This window comes from Papilio xuthus, unplaced genomic scaffold, assembly GCF_000836235.2.
Source record: "Papilio xuthus unplaced genomic scaffold, Pxut_1.1 DF829758.1, whole genome shotgun sequence".
Classification (NCBI taxonomy): Eukaryota; Metazoa; Arthropoda; class Insecta; order Lepidoptera; family Papilionidae; genus Papilio; species Papilio xuthus.
This window is the reverse complement of record NW_013528891.1, coordinates 1,555,731-1,580,091: the sequence shown is the minus strand read 5'-3', so window position 1 is coordinate 1,580,091 and position 24,361 is coordinate 1,555,731. Positions and strand designations below refer to the sequence as shown.

At 34.7% G+C, this 24,361-nt stretch overlaps 1 protein-coding gene across 2 annotated transcripts in view; it reads right to left on the bottom strand.

Moving 5' to 3' along the window:
- px (MAP7 domain-containing protein plexus) overlaps positions 1-24,361 on the bottom strand; it is a 92,404-nt gene that overhangs the window by 35,649 nt on the left and 32,394 nt on the right. The window contains exons 4-16 of one of the 2 annotated variants that reach the window (XM_013326290.1): positions 19,762-19,985; positions 19,379-19,539; positions 18,937-19,108; positions 15,234-15,371; positions 11,693-11,761; positions 5,955-6,264; positions 5,468-5,582; positions 4,053-4,175; positions 3,089-3,316; positions 2,131-2,237; positions 1,623-1,741; positions 1,086-1,174; positions 360-477 (exon numbers count right to left, since the gene is read on the bottom strand). In XM_013326290.1, coding sequence (XP_013181744.1) covers positions 360-477; positions 1,086-1,174; positions 1,623-1,741; positions 2,131-2,237; positions 3,089-3,316; positions 4,053-4,175; positions 5,468-5,582; positions 5,955-6,264; positions 11,693-11,761; positions 15,234-15,371; positions 18,937-19,108; positions 19,379-19,539; positions 19,762-19,985 — 1,973 coding nt within the window. The remainder of the gene's footprint in view (positions 1-359; positions 478-1,085; positions 1,175-1,622; positions 1,742-2,130; positions 2,238-3,088; positions 3,317-4,052; positions 4,176-5,467; positions 5,583-5,954; positions 6,265-11,692; positions 11,762-15,233; positions 15,372-18,936; positions 19,109-19,378; positions 19,540-19,761; positions 19,986-24,361) is intronic. The other variant, XM_013326297.1, reaches the window with a different exon arrangement.

Genomic DNA, 24,361 nt, shown 5'->3' with positions numbered 1-24,361 from the left:
TAAAATAAATCCTCCGGCACAGATTTTCTGTGTGGTCGTGGTATTGCACCTGGCGAGGCTCATTCGAGTAACATTGTCGTCTTCCACTGTCTAAGTTCTAAATCAGTGATTCCCAAACTTATTTTGTCTACTGCCCACATTGAGAATAAATATTTTTTTAGCGCCCCCATATTTTCACATATTTAAAAACCACTATAACTTCAAATTAAATTTATTATAGTGACCTATATATGTATATTAACGGAGAATTCTAAAGGAAACTTTTACTTTAACCCGCAACTTGAGACCTGCAGCGCCCACAAGGGGGCGTTAACGCCCACTTTGGGGAAAATTGTTCTAAATATTCAGTGTATACTCACTTTAATAGGTAACGCCCGGACTCGTTTCCTATAAGTCTTGATGCCGCACAAATGACAGTGGTAGTCGTGTGTGTTGTACACTCGTCGCTCCGGAGGATATCCACCAAGAGCTTCGTACCTGCAACAATACGATAGATGGCGCTATTCTTAACTTACAACAGCGACAGTGGCGCCATCACTGAACTTTGTATCGAATATGCTTGGAAACTATAAAATGGATTAGAAAAATTCTTTTACTGTTGGGAAGCTATTTATCCTCGAGTAACATTAGCTTTATTACTATTTTTTTATTCACATGTCACCGTCAACTGATATTTCAAACAATTTGCCTTTGTGATTGTTTTAAATCCTTGTCAGGTATTTAACCCTTAATTCGATGGTGTCCAGTGTTACTAACAACTAATTAAAAAAAATCTACTGAACTAGTTAGAGAAAATTACGTAAGTATGACGTTACTAAAAAAAAAACAGATTTTTGGCTACAAAAAATTTCGTCGAATTAATGGTTATTGTAATAATGTTTATATTAAATCATTTGAAACGCTAATAGTATTTAATCTACCAGTAAACATACATTAAAACGTTCATTGCATGAAAATGAGTTATATTATATATATAGAAAATCCTTTTTCTTGATTTTTTAGAAGTATATATTTTTAACGGACTTCAAAAAGGCGGATTTGTTGTCAATTAGTCTGTATTTTGTCAATTACAGTGAAACACATACCTCCTCCATTGACTGAGCAGTGAATGGTAACAAAAGGTGCAGACTAGAGCCGAGCCTTTCTCTCTCAGCTGCTCGGCGTTAGGATGACTCTGGAATACAAAACATTTTATTAATATACAGACACACTTAGAGAAATAATATGAACAAAATTAAATTATATTTAACATAAGTTTAATATCTTTATTGATGTATGTACCAATAGTTTAGAAGTATATCAGCCTTTATGTTAAAAAAAATAACAAAAAAAAATATGAAAATCTTTTAAAAACGTATCATATCATTTATTCCCCTTCCATAAAGTGAAAGTAATTCCGAGTTTCGTCTAATGAGTACCAGAGGCCGTATTTCTGTCCTCTTTTTCTTCTAAGAAATGATGAGAAAGAGAAATGGATTTGTCGGAGGAGGGGACGTACTAAATAAGCAATTCTCTTTTGTGGTTCCCCTAATCCGTCGATTAAAGAAAAACAACGAATCTGCAATTGCAGATGTCTATGGTATGCTTTCGTTTGCTAGTTTATGATAAGAAATAGGGTTTACCTGATGCGTGAGTAGACAGGGGAAGTACGGCGCGTTGCCTTGCGGCTGACCGTACAGGATGCGCGCCAGTGTGAAGTCTGAATGCAGCCCGCACAGGAAGCAGTATATTGACGTACATACTGACAACAAAACATATATATATATATCATTTAAAGATACAAGAAATCATTCCCAGACTAATCTTACTAATATAATAAACGCTAATGTGTGTATAGATGGAGGGATGTTTGTTAGAAAGCATGTCAAGAATGGGTTCATAGATCTCGCTGAAATTTTGCATAAATATAGAACATAGTCTGGAAGAACACATAGCTTCAAATGGACGGAGTCGCTGCTGCTGCCCGTGACTCCGTTCGAGCTGGATAAAAAAAAACTTTATTAGTAGCCTGTATTCTTCTATATCTATCCTAAATTTCAACGAGATCCATACAGCCTTTCTGTAGATATCTTCTAACATCCATCCATCCATACATTCGCATTTATAATATTAGCGATATAAATCACTCACCACTATTACTGGCAACAGTTCTATCAGATGTGGTGGAAGGTGGGGTTGGTATCACTCTATCACCGTTCATCGATGAATTCGACGGCAGCGGTGATGGTATATTATATCTGAAAATTATTACAAACATCATTCATTGATATATATATATTTTTCGCGATATTGTATACAAAAAAAATATCTTACAATATGCCCGCATACAAAATTTACGTTCCCGTCAACATCCTGTCAATATCTACCAAACTATTCCGGAGATTACATGTAACAAACGCGGAGTTGCGGACAGAATGTTAATTAAGAAATAGGATTCACAAATAAATAAAATAAATAAATGGTTAAGGGTACGGATTTCCGATCACGAGGTCGGGAGTTCGAATCCCTCCATTTGAGTATTGTCGTAAATCATATCCTAGCACAAGCTTTGAGCTTAGTTGGAATGGTACAAGAAATATTAGTAAATTAAAAAAAAACTACTAATATTAAAAAGAGCCATAATTATGTAGAAGCGTTGGCTCTTGGACTATAAAACTTAAGGCCTTGTATGTCAAGAGCCAATACCATCCCCTTATTATTATAATAATTCGATTTAAAATTTAGTTAGAAGGAAAAACTTTATGAATACATATTTGATACAGACATAACAATTTTATTAATATATATAATATCCTTTATCATGAATTCATAGGAAGCAAACGCGACTGCTCGAACTGTCTCTTGCCATTCGTTAAGGCTGAACGTCCTATATTTAAAGTTCGCTCTCAATTATAGTGTAGTTCTTTATTATTTATTTAAAAACATACTTATGAATCAAATATTTAACAATTTTTAGACATTATTAGTTATAATGTATAGTGAGGGGACATAAACGTTGACATTTTAAGGTAAGAGTTGCGCCAGTACACCGGCACAATGTCGGATTATCTTCCTAACACAATATTGACGTAGCTTCCAAAAATGTTACCTTCTATGTTCTAGAGGTACTCTCTCAGCATCCATGAGTTCCCACTGTCGTGCGAGATGTCTGACACATCGCGAGCAGGCGAGCACACGTCCGCCGCGCGCACTGCCCGCGCCCGCGCCCGCAGACACCAGGCAGGGGAAGTGCATCGCGTGAGAGTTCATGTACTCCGCAGTCGTCGACAGCCACTCCATCGACTGCTGCGGGAACAGGCCCGCGCACACGTAGCACCTGCACAATGCATACAGTCCTACACACCGACAACATTTACAAATGTCCATCTAACAAATGGCCTTGTCCGATACAAGATACTAAGATACGCCTTAAATGTCAATCATTCCGTTTCATGGGTTGAGTATGCGTTCCGGTGACATAATTTTAGTCCCCTTTCCTTTTCCACTATCTGACTAATATTACAAATCCTAATGTTTAGATGGATAAATGGATTTCGCTGAAATTTGGCATAGATGTAGAACATAGTCTGGAAAAACACATAGACTACTTATTAAGTTGTTTTTAATTGTGGAGACACATAAATAGCGCATATCCGTTTCCATCCACTCTTTCCTTTTAAAAAAAGTGTAGTAAGGGAAAGTGGATTAAAATTAGGCCTCTGGCACATATCTTTGATGTTTATCTTTTCTGATAGTTATTAGGTTGTAGGTCCTTCGAGTCGGATTTATACAAATAAATGGATGATATATGAATTACATGCAACATATATACTAAGACAGAAATAAAACATGCCCAATTTGATAGCTAGAAATATTAAAACTTTCATCTTAGGAAATAATTCAGTATAATTGTTTTTTGTAGCTATCAAAAATAGACATTTATTATTATTACTACTATATTAAACTAAAACAAAAATTAGACAAATATTCTAAAATTCCATTTTTCTTTTTTAATTTGAATCTATTTAATAAAATACCTAAGCTAGCTAAATATGAGTACAGTCAGAATTCACCTGTACAATCCCATGCCATTCTCTCCGGAGACTATCTGACTCTGCGGACTACTCGAGAGCGCGTTTGACGGCCGCTTATTCGATTGACTGGAACTAGAACTCTTCATATCGTATGGCTTAAACCTGCGACAGATTTTTACTTTATTTATACTTTTAAAAAAATGATATTAAATTCAAATTCATATTTGACATTTAAATCAATTGTTAATCGAATTAGAAAGTTTTTAAGTTAAACTCTTATATAAAATATTCGTTTGTGACAAACTTAATTGAAAACTCCAAATTTTGAAAACTAAATTGTTTTTTTTTTAATTAACTGCGGTCTACTGATATTTAACAGAGTTGAACATCAAAGTATTTTATCATATTAATGCTATTCCCCCCCATTTATGTCATTATATTAATCTTAAGGATAATTTAATCTGAATTAATTAAGAATATGAACATAATAGAAATTTAACACGACTTTGATGATTTAAAGTATTAAAAATTACGATTTATTAAACACAAACATAAAGTTACAAACTAAAATTATGAATAGATGCAACATCATCATCAGCTCACTATACGACATCACCGAGGGGCTCGGAGCCTTCCTTAAGTTAAGGGTGATTAGGCCATAGTCAACCACGCTGGCCAAGTGCGGGTTGACTTCACACATATCTTTGAATTTCTCAGATATGTGCAGCATCACGGTGTTTTCGTTCGCCGTAAGAACGTCGGATAAATGTACATATGTAAATCGGAAATCGAAATCACATTGGTACATGGCGGGATTCGAACCAAGGACCTGCAGATTGCAAGTCAAGTGCTTAACTCCTGAACCACCGACGCTCTAGATGCAACATGCTAATTAACAATTTAAATTAACACAGTTTTCCATTTGACACAATCATAGCAAACATGCATTAAGACAACCAATATCTCTTTTCTCTATGACAAAGGTTCCCAAACAGTAATGGTTGGACCAATATATACTTTCTCAACAACTTATATGAACAGGGATTTTCTGCTTTGTAGCCAATCTCAAATTTACTAAAACAATTTCCTTCTATGTAATTCCCTTTTGAATTTTTATAATTGCAGTTCACTCCTATTACATCTACACAGTACTTAATATCTTACTAATATTATAAATGGGAATATTTTGATGGATATTTATCAGAAGATATCTCCAAAACGGCTGCATGGATCTTGCTGGAATTTGGCAAAGATGTAGAACATAATCTAGACGAAAACACAGATTACTAATAAGGTCTTTTTCTAAAGAGAGTTACCAAAAAAAACCTAGTAACAATAAAGTGGTCCTTGACCTTGAAAAAGTTAAAAATTATTGTTCTGAGATGCCATATTGATTTTAATAAGATTTCTTAATCAAACCTATATTTGTTCATCACAGTATTTATAAGACTTACCTAATATTGTTGGTATGTGTATTGTTGTGTGCGGGGTTCGGTTCCCCGTTTTCTCCGTACGCTGGATACTTGTGGGGGATGCTTTTGTAACACGACGCGCATATCTGAACCATGCCTATACAAAACAAACTAGAGATGTAACATTGATATTGGTATATTCAAGTAAATAAAATGCAAGAAATTTCAGTCAAATCTTGTCCCCTTATTTCTGTATATGTTACATTAATTGAATATGTTTAAAGGCTTTGTAATTCATACAAGATGAAGTTCGTTGACTCAAAGCTACCTCTATAAATTTAAACAAAATCGAGCCTTAAAATATCCAAATTACAGCCAAAAAGATATAATACTATATAAGAATTTAAGTAAGTATATATTACTAACTTAATCAAAACAATTTGCATAAATATTGCCTTATTTAAATAAATTTACCTTAAGTACTAAAACTTTCTTGTATAAATCAAATCGACTATAAAGTGGTGCATACCTTGTGGACTAATGGGGCTTGCGTCAGAGTGTGGCTTGAGACCGGTGATGAAGGGATAGTAAGGTTCTCTCTCTGGGTTGGGGCAGCAGTAGACGAGGCGCAGCTGGCTGGAGGGGGCGGGCACACCGCACACATAGCAGACAAAGCTGGCCGTGGCCTGACTGGGCGGGCGCTCCAGAGAAGGTGAGCGTGCCGCCGCCGCTAGAGACTTGTCGCCCGACGACGCCAGGCTGAGCGGCGACGGCGGTAGTAGCGACGGCGGTCGCGTACGCAGCGTGTACACGCGCTCGTGCGCCGACACGCCCCGCGTCTGTACGTACAACGATCACACAACATTGTTATAACTCACATCTTCCTTACTAATATTGTAAATGCTAAATTTTAGATGAATCGATGTTTGTTAGAAGGTATCTCCAGACCAGCTTAACGGATCTTGATGAAATTTTGCATATTTGAAGAACATATTCTAAGAAAACACATAAACGGACGGTGTTGTAGGCAAAAGCTAGTCTATTTATAATAGATGTTAAATTAAGTACACATCCAAGTTACCGTTATACAAAGCTATATCCAATTAGGAACTACATACGTAGAGATATTAAAGAAATAGATAAAAAAACCGGATGGACTTATCATATGATTCTAATATCTTTTTAAAACATCTAATTTTTATATTCGGTAAAACTATTGAAATGATAAATGATTAGATATGACGTTCCATACAAAATTGGTAGACAGCGCTATGATAATTGACGAATTTTTGGGATTAAATTAAAAGGCTTATCATCAGCTTATAACACTGATACTGTGTTCAAAGACTAAAAACAATAATTCGATAAAATCACAAAATTTACAATTGCTATAGATGATAAATTTATAAAACTATTGCTAATATTATAAATGCGAATGTTTGGATAGATGGATGTTTGTTTAAAGGTATCTTCAGAACGGCTGCATGGATCTGGCTGAAATTTGGTATAGATGTAGAACATAGTCTGGAAGGACACGTATGTTACTTATTATTTTTTTTAACACCGTGCGGACAGCCTCGGGCGATAGCTAGTAAAAGAAAAAATATGTTAAAGTAGAAACAATGTTATTTATCATTCATATAAACAAGGAATTGAGTTATTTTTCCATTATCTATGTTTTTATTACAACTTTCATTTGGTTTTCTTATCTTATAATCAAATTGGTAAAAATGTGGGACAGTACATACTACGGCTGATATGATAACAAAATCCATTTCGATATATTTATCTTTTTATACATTTATAAAATCATAATGGCGTCAAAAATGCAAATAATGATGATAAACACTTTTAAGGATTAAATCGAAACAAAAATGAGAATCATAAAAACTTAATTTTATTAGCGGTCTACTCCAACTTCGATAATATTGTCAAAAAAAATAATATTTCCAACCTATACCTTTCAAGAACCTTAACCTTCTTCATAAATACAGTAAGTTTATCTCGCAGACAAATGTCGTCTCGGAACTTAATTTTAAAATGCCTAAACGAGGGTATTATACACTGATCTTTATAAATAGATAGGCAACTGCTTGAAAATTACAACTTATACTTTTTTTAAACGTGCCTATTGGTGATACTTGACAGTTAATTCTATTTTATTAATTCGAATCCACACTACGGTTACAAACCGCTACCATTAGCGCTAATATGGCTGAAATCAAATAGGCACAAAATACTTCGTCTTACAGCCAGTGCATTTATAGAGGTCAGTGGTATTATAATTGTGTGAATACGTCTTTAGTTAAGTGAAAGACTTGTTAACGCACCGGTGAGACCAAAGGTTATCAGTACGTCAAGTATAAAATAATCTAGAACAGCCACAAGTTTGCTGGCAGCGAGCAGACGGCCCCACTGAAGGGTTATCTCCGGCTATCACTCAGCGGTCGCTAGGTCAACGTCGACGAGCTTTTAATGCCAATAAACAAACAAATATAACATATAAGGTGCATATGAAAAGTATGAGGTGCGGTTGTTGGTCCAAAAGGCACACGAGGTTTTTTCACATCCAATAAATATTACTAATATTATAATACACAGATGTAGAATAAAGTCTGGAAGAACACAGGCTATTAAGTTCTTTTTAGTACCGCGCGGACGGATTCGCGGGCGACAGTCAAATTAAAAAAAATGTAACATAAAAAGTAAAAGACGACGGTAAAGGGACTCCTATGTAGAGTCGAAGATAACATTATCATTTACAAAACTATTCCTTATAAAATCTGATAAACTTATTTACTTTTATAGCTTAAATTATCGTAGTTGTGTGATAACATAAAAATTTATATAATTTTCAAATCAACTATTAAAAAGTATGCTATTCATATTATCAATGTAGATATTGTAAAGTAAGTTTTGTTGAGAATTTGCTTAAACTAGCTATCGCCCACGAATCCGTCCACGCGGAATGAAAAAAAAATTAGTAAGCTATGTCTTCTTACAGACTATGTTCTACATCATCAAATTTCATCCATCTAAACTTTTGCATTTATATTAGTACGACAATAATGTCGATGAATCTAGTTTTGTCAAATTAAAGTATTGGATGATAACTTATTACTTTAATACTGTTAACATTTCACAAATGAGGTTCGCGAAATTGCACAAACTGACATGTAAATATGATAATCATAATAATTGACTCGAAACCGGATACCTCCGGCTTTATAACGGCTGAATCAAGGCTGGACAGACCACGTTATCGAAACATAACCTTTGTCCATGCTAAGTGCAAAACGAGAACATTTCGTAAACATTTAGGCGTTTTGTATACAAGATTTATTATATCATAATCTTATCACACTGTCTTTAATTTCACTAATTACATACATACTAATTCTAAAAGCAATTCAACATTTGAAAAATGCATAACTAGAACGATTTATCATCGATTGAGCTGAAAAGTTGCTTCTCTGAAAGTGAAAAGCGAATCTCTACTCACCGTGGATTTCTGTTACCAAAATCCCCGTTTAATTCATATTATGTGTCTTTTGTCAAAGATGACCAGTGATGGCCATTTTATACTGAGATTTTGGTGTCAATAACTCATGGTCAGTTTTTGAAACTCATTAGATAGAAGTGGTTGAAATATAATTGAAAGTTAGGACAATTCCTAAAGACAAACTAAGAAATTAAGTACATAACTCTACCAGTAGTCACAATATACCAGTAATTTACCGTCAAATAAAATGTAGTATAAGTTACAACATATGTCTTTTTGATATATAAACACGGCTAAACACTCACGTATATTCGTCCGGTGGCGGCACCGACTAGTTTCGCGCCCTTCGGGGGCCCTTCATCAGGATGAGTGGTACTGGTATTATTTCGCGGACGCGGCTCGTCGCTCAAGACGCGCCCTAAGAGCGCAGGCCGCAGTGTAGATAATACCAGTATCACTCATCCTAATGAAGGACCCCCGATGGGCGCGAAACTAGTCGGTGCCGCCACAGGACGAATATACGTGAGTGTTTAGCCGTGTTTATACATCAGTTTAGTATAATGTCTCACGAAATTTTGAATAATATAATATGTCTTTTTGAAATTATTTTATATCAACGTAACTCTCATTTAAGCTATGTCATATAATTTACAAAAATCATAAACTTATAAATCATATAGATAAGACGAATTAAGTAGGATTTGAACTTGGGGCGTGTGTTAACAGGTCACAAGTCCAAAATGATAAAACGTACATCGTACGACCATCACCGATCTTTGACTGTAACGATTAGTCGATTATATCAGATAATCGATAAAACTAGTTCTAGATAACATAATCGAATGATTTATCATTGATTGACGCATATATTTTCATAATATATTACATTTGATATGATCAATGTTTTAGAGGATTCGTACATTTTAAAAGTATATAAGCAAAAAAAGCAAAAAAGTCCTAAATTTTGTAACGCATTTTCACCTTAAACTGAAAATCTACTAAACTTCTAGTAATTTAAAAAAATTATAAAAAAATGGTACCCAAATGCACGCAATACCTTTCGATCAAAAAAAAAATTCAAAAGCGAAGCACCAGGGACGGAGTTACGCGGTAGCACAAATAAAAAACATACAGACGAATTGATAACCGCCTCCTTTTTGAAATCGTCTAAAAACGGGACACTTAAAAGTAGCAATCATAAATAATTAACTAAACTATGGGATTTTCTCTATAATGATAAAAGCGTCCAACTGTAAGTACAAAAACATATACGAAATGATATTATCATCCCTGGCATCTAGATAAAAAACAAAACACTACTCTACATTCATGAAAGACGGTCTTTTTTAAAAATAAAGTAAACATCATAACATACGAAACAGTATATTTACTAATATTATAAATGCGAATGTTTAGATGGATGTTTGTTAGAAGGTTTCTCTGCATAGATCTCGCGGAAATTTGGCATACATATAGAACATAGTCTAGAAGAACACATAGGCTACTAATTATGTATTTTTAATTCCGCGCGATGAGTAGCGGGCGACAGCTAGTCGCAAATAAAGCAATAATAAACAAATGTATAAGAATTACATAAATATCATAAGATTAAAGAGCACGTACTAACAGAGGAAACAAATATTAGATCAAGACACACAAAACAATTCTAAATCAAACACGATACTTGATTCTAATTATAGATTAAACATTAACTTAAATGACATATACAGATTGTAACCACTTTGTAACGATGTTTGTTGTTTAAGTATTCATTTAACGCAATTATAAAAGACTAGCTGTCGCCCGCGCCTCCTTCCACCCGGAATAAAGAAAAAACTTAATTATTAGCTTTTGTGTTCTTCCAGACTATATTCGAGATTTTTATCGAGATCCATTCAGCCGTTTTGGAGATACCTACAAACAAACATCCATCCATCCAAACATTCGCATTTATAATATTAGTATGATACTCAAGGTGATAAGAAGATTAATCCTTAAACAATTTTATATACAACAGCAAGGACTTAAGTTATTATGGGTTTTTACTGTTGGAACTGTTGAATTGCGTAGATGTGTGAATGTTGAAGAGGTGAGACAAGTTTGTCAGGACCACGACAAATGGAAATTCATGGTTTCTGCCCCTCTAAGTTAAGCTAGTTCTGTTGTTCCTTGTAGAACTCAGTAAGAACATATCAACAACGATGAAGATAGTAAAATTTTACGGTAATGCCTAACGATACTGTGATTAAATGGCGATAAATATTTTGAACGTCACAACAAGACTAAAAATTTCACTATTCCGTTCCAAAATTCATCACTCTTAACAATAAAATAAAATTGCAACCTTCAGCTCACTATACGTCCCCACTGAGGGGCTCGGAGCCTACCCTAAATTACGGGTGATTAGGCCATAGTCAACCACGCTGGTCAAGTGCGGTTTGCAACCTTGCACTATGGATTTTTAAACACATTACCCAACATACTCCAGTAAAATCTCCATTGTGTGTAAAAACGTGTCTTATAACAAGGTCAAGGTGCGACCCAAATAGAATTGAACTTAACCTTCCACCATGGCAAACAAGAACATCACATTTATTCCATCACAAAAGTAGCACACATGATATCACTACACAACAAGGTTCATTCGTCAGATTTCTATTATCGGTAGAACTGACTGTGAACTGGATTTACGTCTATATAATCCTTGTAACCTCCGATCCTTGTACCACAGACATCACAAAACACCACACAACAAGGATCATCACCTTTCCATTGTCGGTTGTATCTGCGCGCTTGACAGGCGGCTGTGACTTCGTTGAGGCGGCATCCTTCTGCTGGAACAACAGCACGATTATCACATTACCGCACTGACTTTACACACGCGGCACACAACCGACAATACCTTGTTCAGCACCGGCACCATATAGCTCCCTTTGTACCACATTATATCACAACAGACGAAAGCACATAGCTAATGTTGATCGTTGTAACGACGGCCGATATCGCGTATCGCGGATTATTATCGGTCACGCGGCCGACGCGAGCAAATCCAAATGACTTTTACCCCGATTTTTAACCGAGTACGAATTCTAATAACATCTAACATATATTTTTAAACTTCATAAAAAGGCAAAACTAACATACAGCCAACTTAACTATGATAACAGATTATAAATATTACGTTTCAATTTCCCTAATATCGCGGATTATCGGTCACGCGGCCGACGCTCACGAAACACCAACGTCGACTTCATTGTCAACATTAAAAAAATTATTTCGACTCCCACCAAAAGAGTTTTGAAAATAATACATATTTGTAATATCCTGACAATTAATATATTTATAATGAAAAAGAAATAAAGTACACTAAAATATATAAAAGAAATGTTATAAGGTACATATGAATCTGGAACGAGATGAACCTGAGTAATTTATCAGCTATAGTAATTTCATTATATTACAGTGTTTTAAAAATACACTTATAAATAGTGTTTGTCAATTAAATTCACATTTCAAAATAACTGTGCATTCACTTACAAATTTAATATTGATGTACAGTTTCGCAAGTCGGTGTTAAATGAAATTCCACTTTCAACAAAAATCACAAATCACAATATGCAAACATAAACACATTCCAAATTTTCCTTTTGAACCTTTTCTAATTTGCATTATAAGAAAATAAAACACTCAAAATTAAAACAAATTAAAATTAACCTCCACAATATATTTTACGCGGCAATAATTCACATTTGACACATAATTTTTTAACACGAAAAGGCAAAAGCAACACACGTACAGCCAACAAAATGTTCAACCGTTAATAACAGATTATAAATAAAATTACGTTTCAAGTTGTATAGTAGCAAAATGATCAACATTACAGATTAAATAGGAAAATTGTACGTTTATTAAGTGTATAGAGTCTTTATTCGTTTGTATGTTTATTTTATTAACTCTTGGATCAGAGTATGCAGTGTTATCTATACGTAATTGATCTTGCCCTTACACCCGGAGTGACCTATCGATAGCATTAAGCGAGTCAATTATAAAAATAAAACAAGAGTCGCTGTCTCTCAACATTCGCGTGACAATGCCCAAGTTATCACACCGAGGAGATGTGGTACAATGTTGTGTTATCATAAATATTGACCCATTTCATTAAACATTTGCCAAATCAAATAGTTAAATCATATATGTGTTTATTTGTTGCGTAATGCGGTTATCTTTGTATGTAAAGAAAACGACTTCAGTGGAATACATACTTCAATTGAACATGAAGAAATGTCTTTTAAATATATTTATATTTAATGTATGTAATATACAAAAAATCTTAACATATTTAGCACTCACTTTACTTATAAATAAAAACTATATTTTTTTATTTATGTCTGTCTGTCCGCAATTATTGTGTGTTGATGGCCTTTGTATTTGGAGTTAGCTGATACGTGGGAGTAACTTAGGCTTTTTTTAAATTCTTACGAAGTCGCGAGAATGTTATAATTAAACAGATAGATGTTTAATTTAGGAAGTGGTGGTAATATTTTTATACTAGCTGTGGGATTAAAAATAAATGTTGGCCGATTCTCAGACCTACTCAATATGCTCAAAAAATTTCATGAGAATCGGTCAAGCCGTTTCGGAGGAATATGGGAACGAAAATTGTGACACGAGAATTTTATATATAAGATATAACTAGACAGGCTGTCTAACATCTTGAAGTACATATTCACAGTAATATTCTAAATCACCCGTCAATATAACATCCGCCAAGTAACAAAATCTTGTAAATTTGTTCTTATACCGACCTACTCCAACATAACTTGCGAAGAATTTGCCAACACAATTATCATACTTTGGCTAAAAGTGTACAGATGTAAAGAAAACTTCCAACAATATCTTACTAATATTATAAATGAGAATGTTTAGATGTTTGTTTGACGGTATCTCCAGAACAGCAGCATGGATCTTGCAGAAATTTAGTAAAGACATAGAACATAGTCTGGAAGAACACATAGGCTACTATTTAGTTTTTTCAATTCCGCGCAGACGGAGTCGCTGGCGACAGCAGTATTGCATATTCGAACTATTCATTTTATAGCAAGTTCAATAGATTTTCAGTCATTGGCACTAGGTTCATATTCGTGGTTCACAAACCTAATTTGATAGTCGCCTTGTAAACTGGCCCTTTACTGTGCTACTTTAAAGTATATGATGATACTAGCTGTCGCCCGCGACTACGTCCGCGCGGAATAAAAAACATACCCGCCTTCATAACGGTAATTAACTTGTAAAATGTAACTATAAACTTTTTCAAACATATCCAAAGTTTTTTTTTAAATCCTAGTCTTCTTAACATCGTCCTGTCAAATTATAGTACATACGCTAACAAAACATGCAGCAACTTTCGTACTGCGTAATATGCGTCTAATTTTATCACCACGAATATATATTTATTTGCTTTATAATTTACACAATTAGAAAGTCTCAAATATTTAAATCAATTTAGTTACTATCAATAAATTTAAGTTTGGCTAAAGAATCTTATGTGCACTGTTCATATTTATATAGCGGTCGTCCGCACGAAATTAAAAAAAAATAAACTTTATTAGTAGCCTATGTATTCTTCCTGGATATGTTCTAAATCAGTGGTTCCCAAACTTATTTTGTCTACTGCCATCATCAACCTGCCCTTATCCCTATTGAGGGTTGGCACAGTATGTACTACTCCTCCATACATCTCTATCAGCCGTCATATCCGAGTCTACCCCTTCATTCGCATATCCTCTATATATTAACGGAGAATTCTAAAGGAAACTTTTACTATAACCCGCAACTTGAGGCCTGCAGCGCCCACAAGGGGGCGTTATCGCCCACTTTGGGAACGATTGTTCTAAACCGATGCCAAATTTGAGCAAAATCCATGCTGCCATTCCGGAGATACCTAACAAACATCCGTCCATACAAACTTTCGCATTTATAATATTACTAGCGAAAGCCCGCGAGTCCGTCCGCGCGGAATTAAATAAAAACATATAGCCTATGTGTTCTTCCAGACTATATTCTATGTGCATGCCAAATGTCAGCGAGATCCATACAGTCGTTCTGCATACCTTCAAACATCCATTCATCCAAACATGGCTTGATCGCTGAAAGATCTTCTTGATAAAGTTTAATATAAGCTATAAAGTTTTTCAGTAATATTGTCGGCTCCTAAATTTGCGCTAGTATTCAGAACACAATGCTAGGTGTATCGGGGAGACACTGCACATGATCACGAGCGTCAATGATTTTTGAAATGAATTATACCTGGTACGTATTCCACTGCTGCAGCAGGTGATGGTGGCAGGCGGCGCAGGCACGCACCGTACCCTGAGCGTCCTTGGGTCGAGAGCGCGGTGGTCTCGGATGCTGTTCACCAAAGATCGGGAAGTACGGCTGCTTATTCTGATAACAATACAACAAACACTATTTAGTTATACGATAATAAAACAAGATATATACTTTGCAACATTAACCATTGGTTTCTGACACATATTGTCATGAATGTATGAACTGTATGAAACATATTGTCATCCCTGTCATTACCTTAAAAAAATACAGAGATAACAATATTAATTAAAATCGGGATTTCGGTCTCAGAAACTCACGGTCAATGAACCAACTGACTGGTTTTTCGACTCTGAACATTTATTATTCAAAGCAGCCAAATAGAATAGAATTTTAAAAGAGAACGTCAGTAAGAAAATACAAACAAACTCGCTCGTATGATTTCAAATGACCAATCCACTTTACCGTATGAGACCGAAACCTCGGTTTAAAACATATTACCTGTATTTTAGTGAAACATAACAGGGTTGACGATATTTCATATAGATATTTTAGTCTCAGAAACTGACGATAAGAAATTAGTAATATTTTGACACTGTAAACCAAAGTAAGAGGAAAAAAATTAATAAAACACAGATATCAATATAAATTACATTAGTAGAAAATGTATTTTTATCATCTTTGTCGTAATATTTTTATGACGGAATCAACTGGTTTTAATCTGTACTAACTATTAAACAGTAAAGTCTAGTTAATAGTTTTGTATTCCTAATATCTCAGATCGTCGGTGGTCCAGGAGTCAAGCACTTGTCTTGCAATCTACAGGTCCTGGATTCGAATCCCGACATGTACCAATGTGTTTTTCGATTTCCGATTTACATATGTACATTTATCCGACGTTCTTACGGTGAAGGGAAACATCGTGATGCAACCTTCACATATCTGAGAAGAAATCCAAAGATATGAGTGAAGTCAACCCGCACTTAGCCAGCGTGGTTGACTATCGCCTAATCACCCATAACTTAGGGTAGGCTCCGAGCCCCTCAGTGGGGACTTACAGTGAGCGGATGATGATGAATTTCTCCGATCAATACGCCAATTTTTATTCGTATCTTCAATCCGTGACATCATGACGTAGGCACGTTTCGTTAGTCACTCGTGTGATAGTTGCGGTCGCAAGGTCGCCATGTTTTCCACAGAGATAGCTTCCCAACCCGTAAACGATAGCCTTACAACCTTAAAGATATTCAATTTATTGCCCTCACTGTATCGACTCTACCGAAGCTGATAATGGAATATTTTTATTACTATTTACATTATAATTAGATCGAATATTAATGCACATCAAGTATTTCCACTGACCCGACTGTAACTACTATATATAAATCAGCACAAGTGCGTGTTTAGACACGCGGATAGCTGCCAAGTGGAAATAAGGCTTAAATACATGCAACTGTAGTAAATTAATAAATCTAGTAAGATTTAAATATATATTTTTAGAATAATTCATAGAAAAACATTGTATCAATATCCATTATCTAATTTCATTATCATCAGCCCTCTATACGTCTCCAATGAGGGTCTCGCAGTCTATAATAAGTCAGACTAGACCATAGTCAAACACACTTGCCCAGTGCGGGTTGACTTCACACATGTCTTTGATCTTCACAGATATGTGCAGCATCACGAGGTTTCCTTCACCGTAAGAACATCGTATAAATGTACATACGTAAACCTAAAAAATTATTGGTACATTGTTGGATTCGAACTCAGGACCTACAGATTGCAAGTAAACCTTTTAGCCACCGACGCAGAATAATAACCATTATCAAATATAATCCTACGTCATCACTCAAATTATCAAATCATTTGTTGGTGAAATTAATCATAATATTGCATCTTAGTTCGTCAGGTTATCAATTCCATATAGTAAACATAAATTATTCCAACACAAAAATAAAATCAACAAAGTAAATACAAAATTAGGCGAAACGACTTCAAGTCTGACGCTTCAGCCGTACATTTTAATGTGGACATTGTCGTGCCCTGAGATAACATAGAAGCTATAAGAATTTTGAGTTTTCTGCGCGATTAGGATGATGGGTAGTTTAATAAATAAAATATTTTTTAAAAATATTAGCAGATTTTAGTAATTTTACTAATATTTCTTGTTCTTGGGATTTAAACCCCCGACCTCATGATCGGAAATCCGTACGCTTAACCATTAGGCTATTGGCGCTTCAAATACACCTTTAAATTTCAATCTTAGTTTAAATGCCTTAACACATTCAGTGCTGTCGTTTAAAAGCGAATTGCTACGAAATATCGTAGTAAGGAGCGTGTTAAAGGTTATCAAATTTGATAAATAATTCCACTAAACAGAGTACTTTATGGGAAAATATACATACAAATATTAACCTTTACTCTTATTGATAAAGTTATATCATATAAACGATTCTTTTGTAAATATTTATGTGTTATTAAACCTTTTTGCTAAATAAAAAACTAAATAAATTTTTAAATAAATAATATGACTCGAACTAAACTGATATACCATCTACCATAATCAAACCGAATAAAGACAACCAAAATCTAGAATATTTATAAATTTATTCTATTTTCAAATTAACAAAGATAATAAGCAGCATTCAATTTAAAAAACAATTTCTGCATAAAAGACTACTTTGTGAGTTACATTAACGTAGGAACTATAGAATAACTTCAAGTCCCATTTCAATTGTCACATTTGTTTCAATTTTCTTCGGTAACTCTTTAACAGTGGGTTTCTGAGACCAATAACAGTGTATAAAACATAGCGCTGTCATTATCTTTGACAACATAGACATAATAATATGATTTAACATGAAGATTTTGGACTCAGAAACCTACGGTTAATGTATTTAATCTTTATATTGTCTTTATTTTTCATTCTCATGTAATATCATCAAGAATTGCGTCAAAAGCTTGACCCCTGTTACACCCTGTACAACGGACGTGAGATAAAAGCCGGCAGTTCATCAAGCAAGGGTCAGAGTTGTGGGTGATACATTAATAACCCACTCTATCTTAGCCCGGACTAGAGCTGTGGCATTCAAATGATCTATTCTATTCTAAGCGTCGGTTTCCACTGCTAAAGGGAACCTGAAAGTGGATTTGACGGAAGAGGGGATGCTTAAGATAGTGAATAATCCTCTATCTGTGCGTCCACTCCTACGTCTAGTAGAGGTTGACATCAAATTTGCAAATGTGGCGAATTTCTTATGACTTACAACTTTGATATGATAAACCTTCGCTTATAGTAAAACTATAATTTCTATTAAAAAGTAGAATTCTTAAAGTATCAAAATTGTGTAGTCCACTAAAACTCGATTCGTCCTTGAACTCTCCAGAAAATATATAATGAAAATTATTATCAACAACATATGTACTAATAAATTAGCGCAAGAAGTAATACGTAATATTTATTTATGTCACACCTCTAGTCGAAACATTGTTAAAGTAATAAACAGAACGGATGGTCGTGACCGTGCTATAATTGTATTAGAGAGATACGTATTACATTTGACATATAAATATTTATTTAAAATTGTAATTTCAAAAATAAGGTTCTAATCTAGCATAATTAAATACGTTTAGTCGATTCAACGTTACAATTATGGAAACAAGTTGTTAATATATTTACCATTTTGTCCTTAGGTTCCTTGGTATTAAGATTACAAAGTGTGCCGCGCTTGTATTCATCTCCGCAGACGTAGCAGACCTCGGTCATCGAGTTCTTGTCCGGCATCGACAGATCTAGAATATCTCGATCTGAACTCGAATTAGAGTTGCCCGAGTATACCGATACCGTTGACCTGAAATGTTCGACGTGCGTTCTTTAGACCAAAAGGTATACTTAATTAGCCAAAAAACTTTTATATTAGATAAATCTATTTTAAAATCTGTTTTTTTTATATATCACAAGGTGGCAAACAAGCGAGCGGCCACCTGAAATCGCTGAAATTGCGAAGTGACCGTTGACCTTAGAAATACGCAATTGTATATGCATCTGTGAAATATAATTATCGTAGATAAAATTATTTATTTCTATAGTTTCTTTCGTAAAGTTAAACAAGCTCACTCACCTAACAGCGTCTAGGTAGCCCGCGGATTCGGAAGCCCCCGAGTGCTGGGATCCGACCGAGATGACAGAGGGGTCCCTCGCCCGTAGGTCCAGAACGCCCTCCTCCTCCGTCGTACCCGCACCACCGTTCCCACCGCTAGGATATCGCTGCTGAACGGATGACTTAACATCCAATAATAAACTAATAAATACATGGTAAAAATTATGCCTGTCTTGTGATTAATAATTTGTTCCTATATATAATTCTGATCGTTTATTATCATCACAGACACCTTGAAAATGTGTCCATTGTGATAGAGGTAATAAAGAACTGATTATATTGTTATATATAATACAAATTCGGATGTTTTTTTCTGTTCTAAGCTTATAGATTATTATACTTACATTATTAAACTTGGCATTATGATTGGTGTCTACATCCTTAGGTCTGGGCGTGGTGGTGGGTGTTGGTGTAGGTACTGTAGCAGGAGGCGGGGGCTCAGCGGCACGAGGCGCTGCCGTAGCGCCCGGTGTGGCCGGGTTGCCTGATTCTTCTCGATTCGTGCCCGTCTCCGCGCCTAGACCAAGCACTTGCGCTGCGTACTCTCCTTGGAACGACATGTCCGCGCCTGGAAATCGACATAATAGGTGCTGCTTACTTAGTCAAAGATGAATAAAGCTTATATAGCATTTTTATTTTACGAAGTTAAGTTGTGTAATAAACAAAATGGGATGATGATGTCTTTATAAAGCTGTAGAAATTATTGTTAAGGTGACCCTTTTTTGTTTTCTCAACATTTCAGTGTTTGAAAAAGTAAATTAGTTTTACTAACATGATAAATGAGAATGTTTCGATGGACGGATGGATGTTTATTTGAAGGTATCTCCAAAACGGCTGTATAGATCTCGATAAGATTTGCCATAGATAAAGAACATAGTGTGGAAGAACAAATAGGCTACTTATTAAGATTTCTCTAATTCCGCGCAGACGGAGTCGCGGGCGACAGCTAGTCTTAAATAACTATTAAACAACTACGTTCTAAACATATAGTTGACATGATTACACATACGTCTATTTTATGAACCGTTTTATGTTGTTTGTTTATAGCATTCGTCTTACATCGTTTTCAAACATTGTTACAATGTAAGTTAAATTGTATAAGAGATGAGAGTTGTCAAGATATTTTGTTAGTCTTCTATAATAACTAAGGATTTTATAAGGTACAAAAACACAATACAATTAGAATTTAACCCTTGGTACAGACACCAAGAAAACTGTTAATCATAATTCTATGAGATAAATTATCACATATTATACATATAATAAGTACAATATCGTGACCAAACTATATTACGTTCTACGTACACTTATTAGGAAAATAACACGTACTATTGAATAGTCATCAATCAAAATATACTTTATCTGAGAAACGTGAATTGCAGAACTGTCCAGTCTTATAATGCATAATTATCAGATTTGTGATATCAATTGGAAAAACCAAACCGTGAGCTTCTAATAACTGTCCAAAAACATAACATTTCTTTAATTCCCTTTGAAAACAGGCAACAATATGTTATGATGCTTTGTTGCATTGAACAGCAACATAACCCGTAACCCAGACGGGTAAGCAGCAAAGTGGTCTCATTAAAATTATGAATTTTGAAGTATTATTAAAGACCTAATATTCTAGAATTATTACGGTTTCTAATAGACTAGCGGTAGCCTGTGACCCGTGAATAAAAAAAAACATAATTAGTAGCCTATGTGTTCTTCCAGAGTACATTCTATACTGATGTCCAAATGTCATCGTAATCCGTTCAGCCATTCTGGCGATACCTCCATCCAAACATTCACATTTATAATATTAGTTAGATGTTTATTATTTTAAAATTAATACAATACTTGGGTGTTGAAAAATTACCATTAACTATAGGAACCAATCAATTTTCCGTGGAATTAATAATTTTCCTTTAAGCGGAGCTGCTTTGAGGAAAATTCTTATTATTTGTCGACCACCTGTTCGTTATTACTGGCTTTCTCGATCGCCGGGAGAGAACGGGGATAAAAAAACCCCGCCGCAGACGGATTTACAATTTACCTTAATCCGTACCGTATCGGGCGTGACGAAGACTGATTGCCGATAAATTGAAAAATAAACAGATTTTTTGTACAATATAAAATATCTCATGATATTTCTTTCATTGACTAAAACAAATTATTTTATCTATCTGACAATCTTACTAATATTATAAATGCAAATGTTTAGTATAGATGAATGGAGGTTTGTTTGAAGGTATCTCCAGAACGGCAGCATGGATCTTACTGAAATTTGGCATATATGTAGAACACAATCAGGAAAAACACATAGACTAATCATTAAGTTTATTTCTGCGGGAACGGAGTCGCGGGCTACTTAGTCAGTGCTTAGTTTATTTATATTTTGCTAAGCTTAGGCAGCACAATATAAGTGAATAGTTTGCACCTTTTTGCATTTAAGAAAAAGAGGAACAATGTGTTACTTCATACAACAGAGTTTTACTAACATTGCATTAACAATGTATCTTACAATTACAAGTTATGACCATAATCAGTTAAAGTAAACTTCGTCACGTTTGTACATAAGATAAGTATGAAGATTGCAGTTTACACATTGTCCACAAACTGGTTCTATCCAGATTTTTACTAGAAGCGATAGAGATTCTAAATTAATACCGAAAATGCTTATTTAAACTGTATTCTTCCCTTTCACTCTTAAAGAAACTACAATAACTATTTATTACTCCAATAAAGTTTTAGTAGAAGAATCTTAAGATGGAATGTAATTACTTCCTCTCTGTGTTACCTGCCTGATACCTATGTAAATTGTACCAAATTAAATGCGTTTCGAACAACGGACCTTCACAGTGGGTTCCATCATACTTCTGTGCCTAAGAAACATGTACTAGGGCAGGTATAACACACCTTTATGTAACATCATGCCAGTTTTATAAAGAAACGTTTAGTAAGAACATTGTATGTCATCAAATAATTGACTTTGTGATAATTGGTACCATTTAATAGCATAGAGATCACTCGCGTTCATTACTCATATAATTCCTACTCCACACTGTTTCGGTGTCGTTAAACACCGAGGCGATGGATGGATATCCATAGATGCTTTGCTTGGCTTTAAGGAAATGGTATGCTCGCTTTTTGAAGCACCCTAGGTTCGTAATGGTTTGGAAATACCGCCGAAGACTGACCATTCCACCAAGAAATTGCGTGAGAATCGCACCGTTGTGGAATGCCAGCCATCCAGAGGTGTGGATGGTACCTGGCAGTGTGTCTAGTCTAAGGTATCACGTAGCCATATTATGGTTAATATTTAGATAGTATGTTGTTTCGGTAGTTCATTACTTTGGCATCGGCAAACATTCATACTACTGACAGACTGTAATCCACCCGGGCTATTTTGAAATATTAACACTAGAATAAAAAAACATAATTAGAAGCCTATATGTTCTTCCAGACTTGTTCTATATGCATACCATATTTCATCGAAATTAGTTTAGCCGTTTTGGTGATACCTTCAAACAAACATACATCCATCCGTCTAAACAAATGTATTGATAATATTACTAAGAAGTAAGATTACTAATCATATGTACAGTCAGCGTCATATAGATCGTCACAGACAAGATATGCAAATATATAGGTACATCAAAAGTAATCAATTATATCGGTACAACAAAAGTCCTCAAAATAATAGATACATTCACCCTGCTCAAAAACATCGGTACATACACAGCGTCAAATATATGAGTACATGCAAGATGCTCATAAATATCGTAGCAGCCACAGCGTCATAAGTAACGAAGCAGTCAAGGTGCGCAAAAATATCGGTACATTTGACAAAATTGAACTCTATCTCTATATACTTGTGATACAATTTGGAATAAACTACTTTTGTTACATTCATTTGACACTTTGTATTAACATTATAGGTTGTCCGGAAAGTTCGTTCTGATTTTCGATATAAAGCTTACAATAGACTGTAACTGAAGTGGATTCATTTTCGGATTTCCACCATTATCAAACGTCACGAAAATTTCTATATTGTGAATAATTTCATTTCATTGGTTGAGATAAAAACTAATTTTTAAAATTTTATCCAATAATAAAAGACGTTTTAGGTATAGAGTCGTACCAATATAATTTAAAAACATTTTTTTCACAAAAATTTAATAGAACAGGGTTTCAATTTTCTTTATAAAGCGGCACGAACTTACTGGGCAACCCAATATTTTTCTTCTCCTGTCATAACGCTTAAATATAAAAGTTTGTCACGCCGAATATGACAGATACGTAATAACTAATATCAAATTTTGCCTTGTCACAATATATACAAGTTTGGCGCAGTATTCTAGTATGTTTTCCGTAATATGTAAGTGTACCGGTTCGAATCTCAGGCTACGTTTTTTTTTCATTTTGTCAATCACGGGGTTATTTTTTCATAACCAGTAAAAATTTGGTAATGTAAAATTTTGCTCGACAATTTTTTTTTATAATTTTCGCTGTCGGGTAGAAAGAAATTTAAATAACGAAAATAATAACAACAATTAGGTCAGACCATCGCGGGTGAAGTGAGTGGGCGGAGCGTGGATTGTCTTTGCGGGTTTTAAGAATGGTACGCGCGGAAACTATACGTACAAGTGTTATCTACATATGTGTGCGCGCCCACGCACACTGGAATGCTTATTGCAATCGACCAAAAATTTGATGTAGTTTGGATATTGACATTCAGTTTTTTTGTCTTTCTTTCTTAAATATAATCAGTATCAGTAAATGGTAAAGGTAAAAGTGTTATTTTTACCGGAACAAGTTTAACAAACATGAGTAATAAACAAATTACATGCCAATAGCATCGCTTTATCTCCTTCATTTTTGTTTGAAATAGAAAAGTACTTTAACGGTCAAACTCATTAGTCCAAAGCAATATCTAAAAGTACCTAATAACTACGGCGA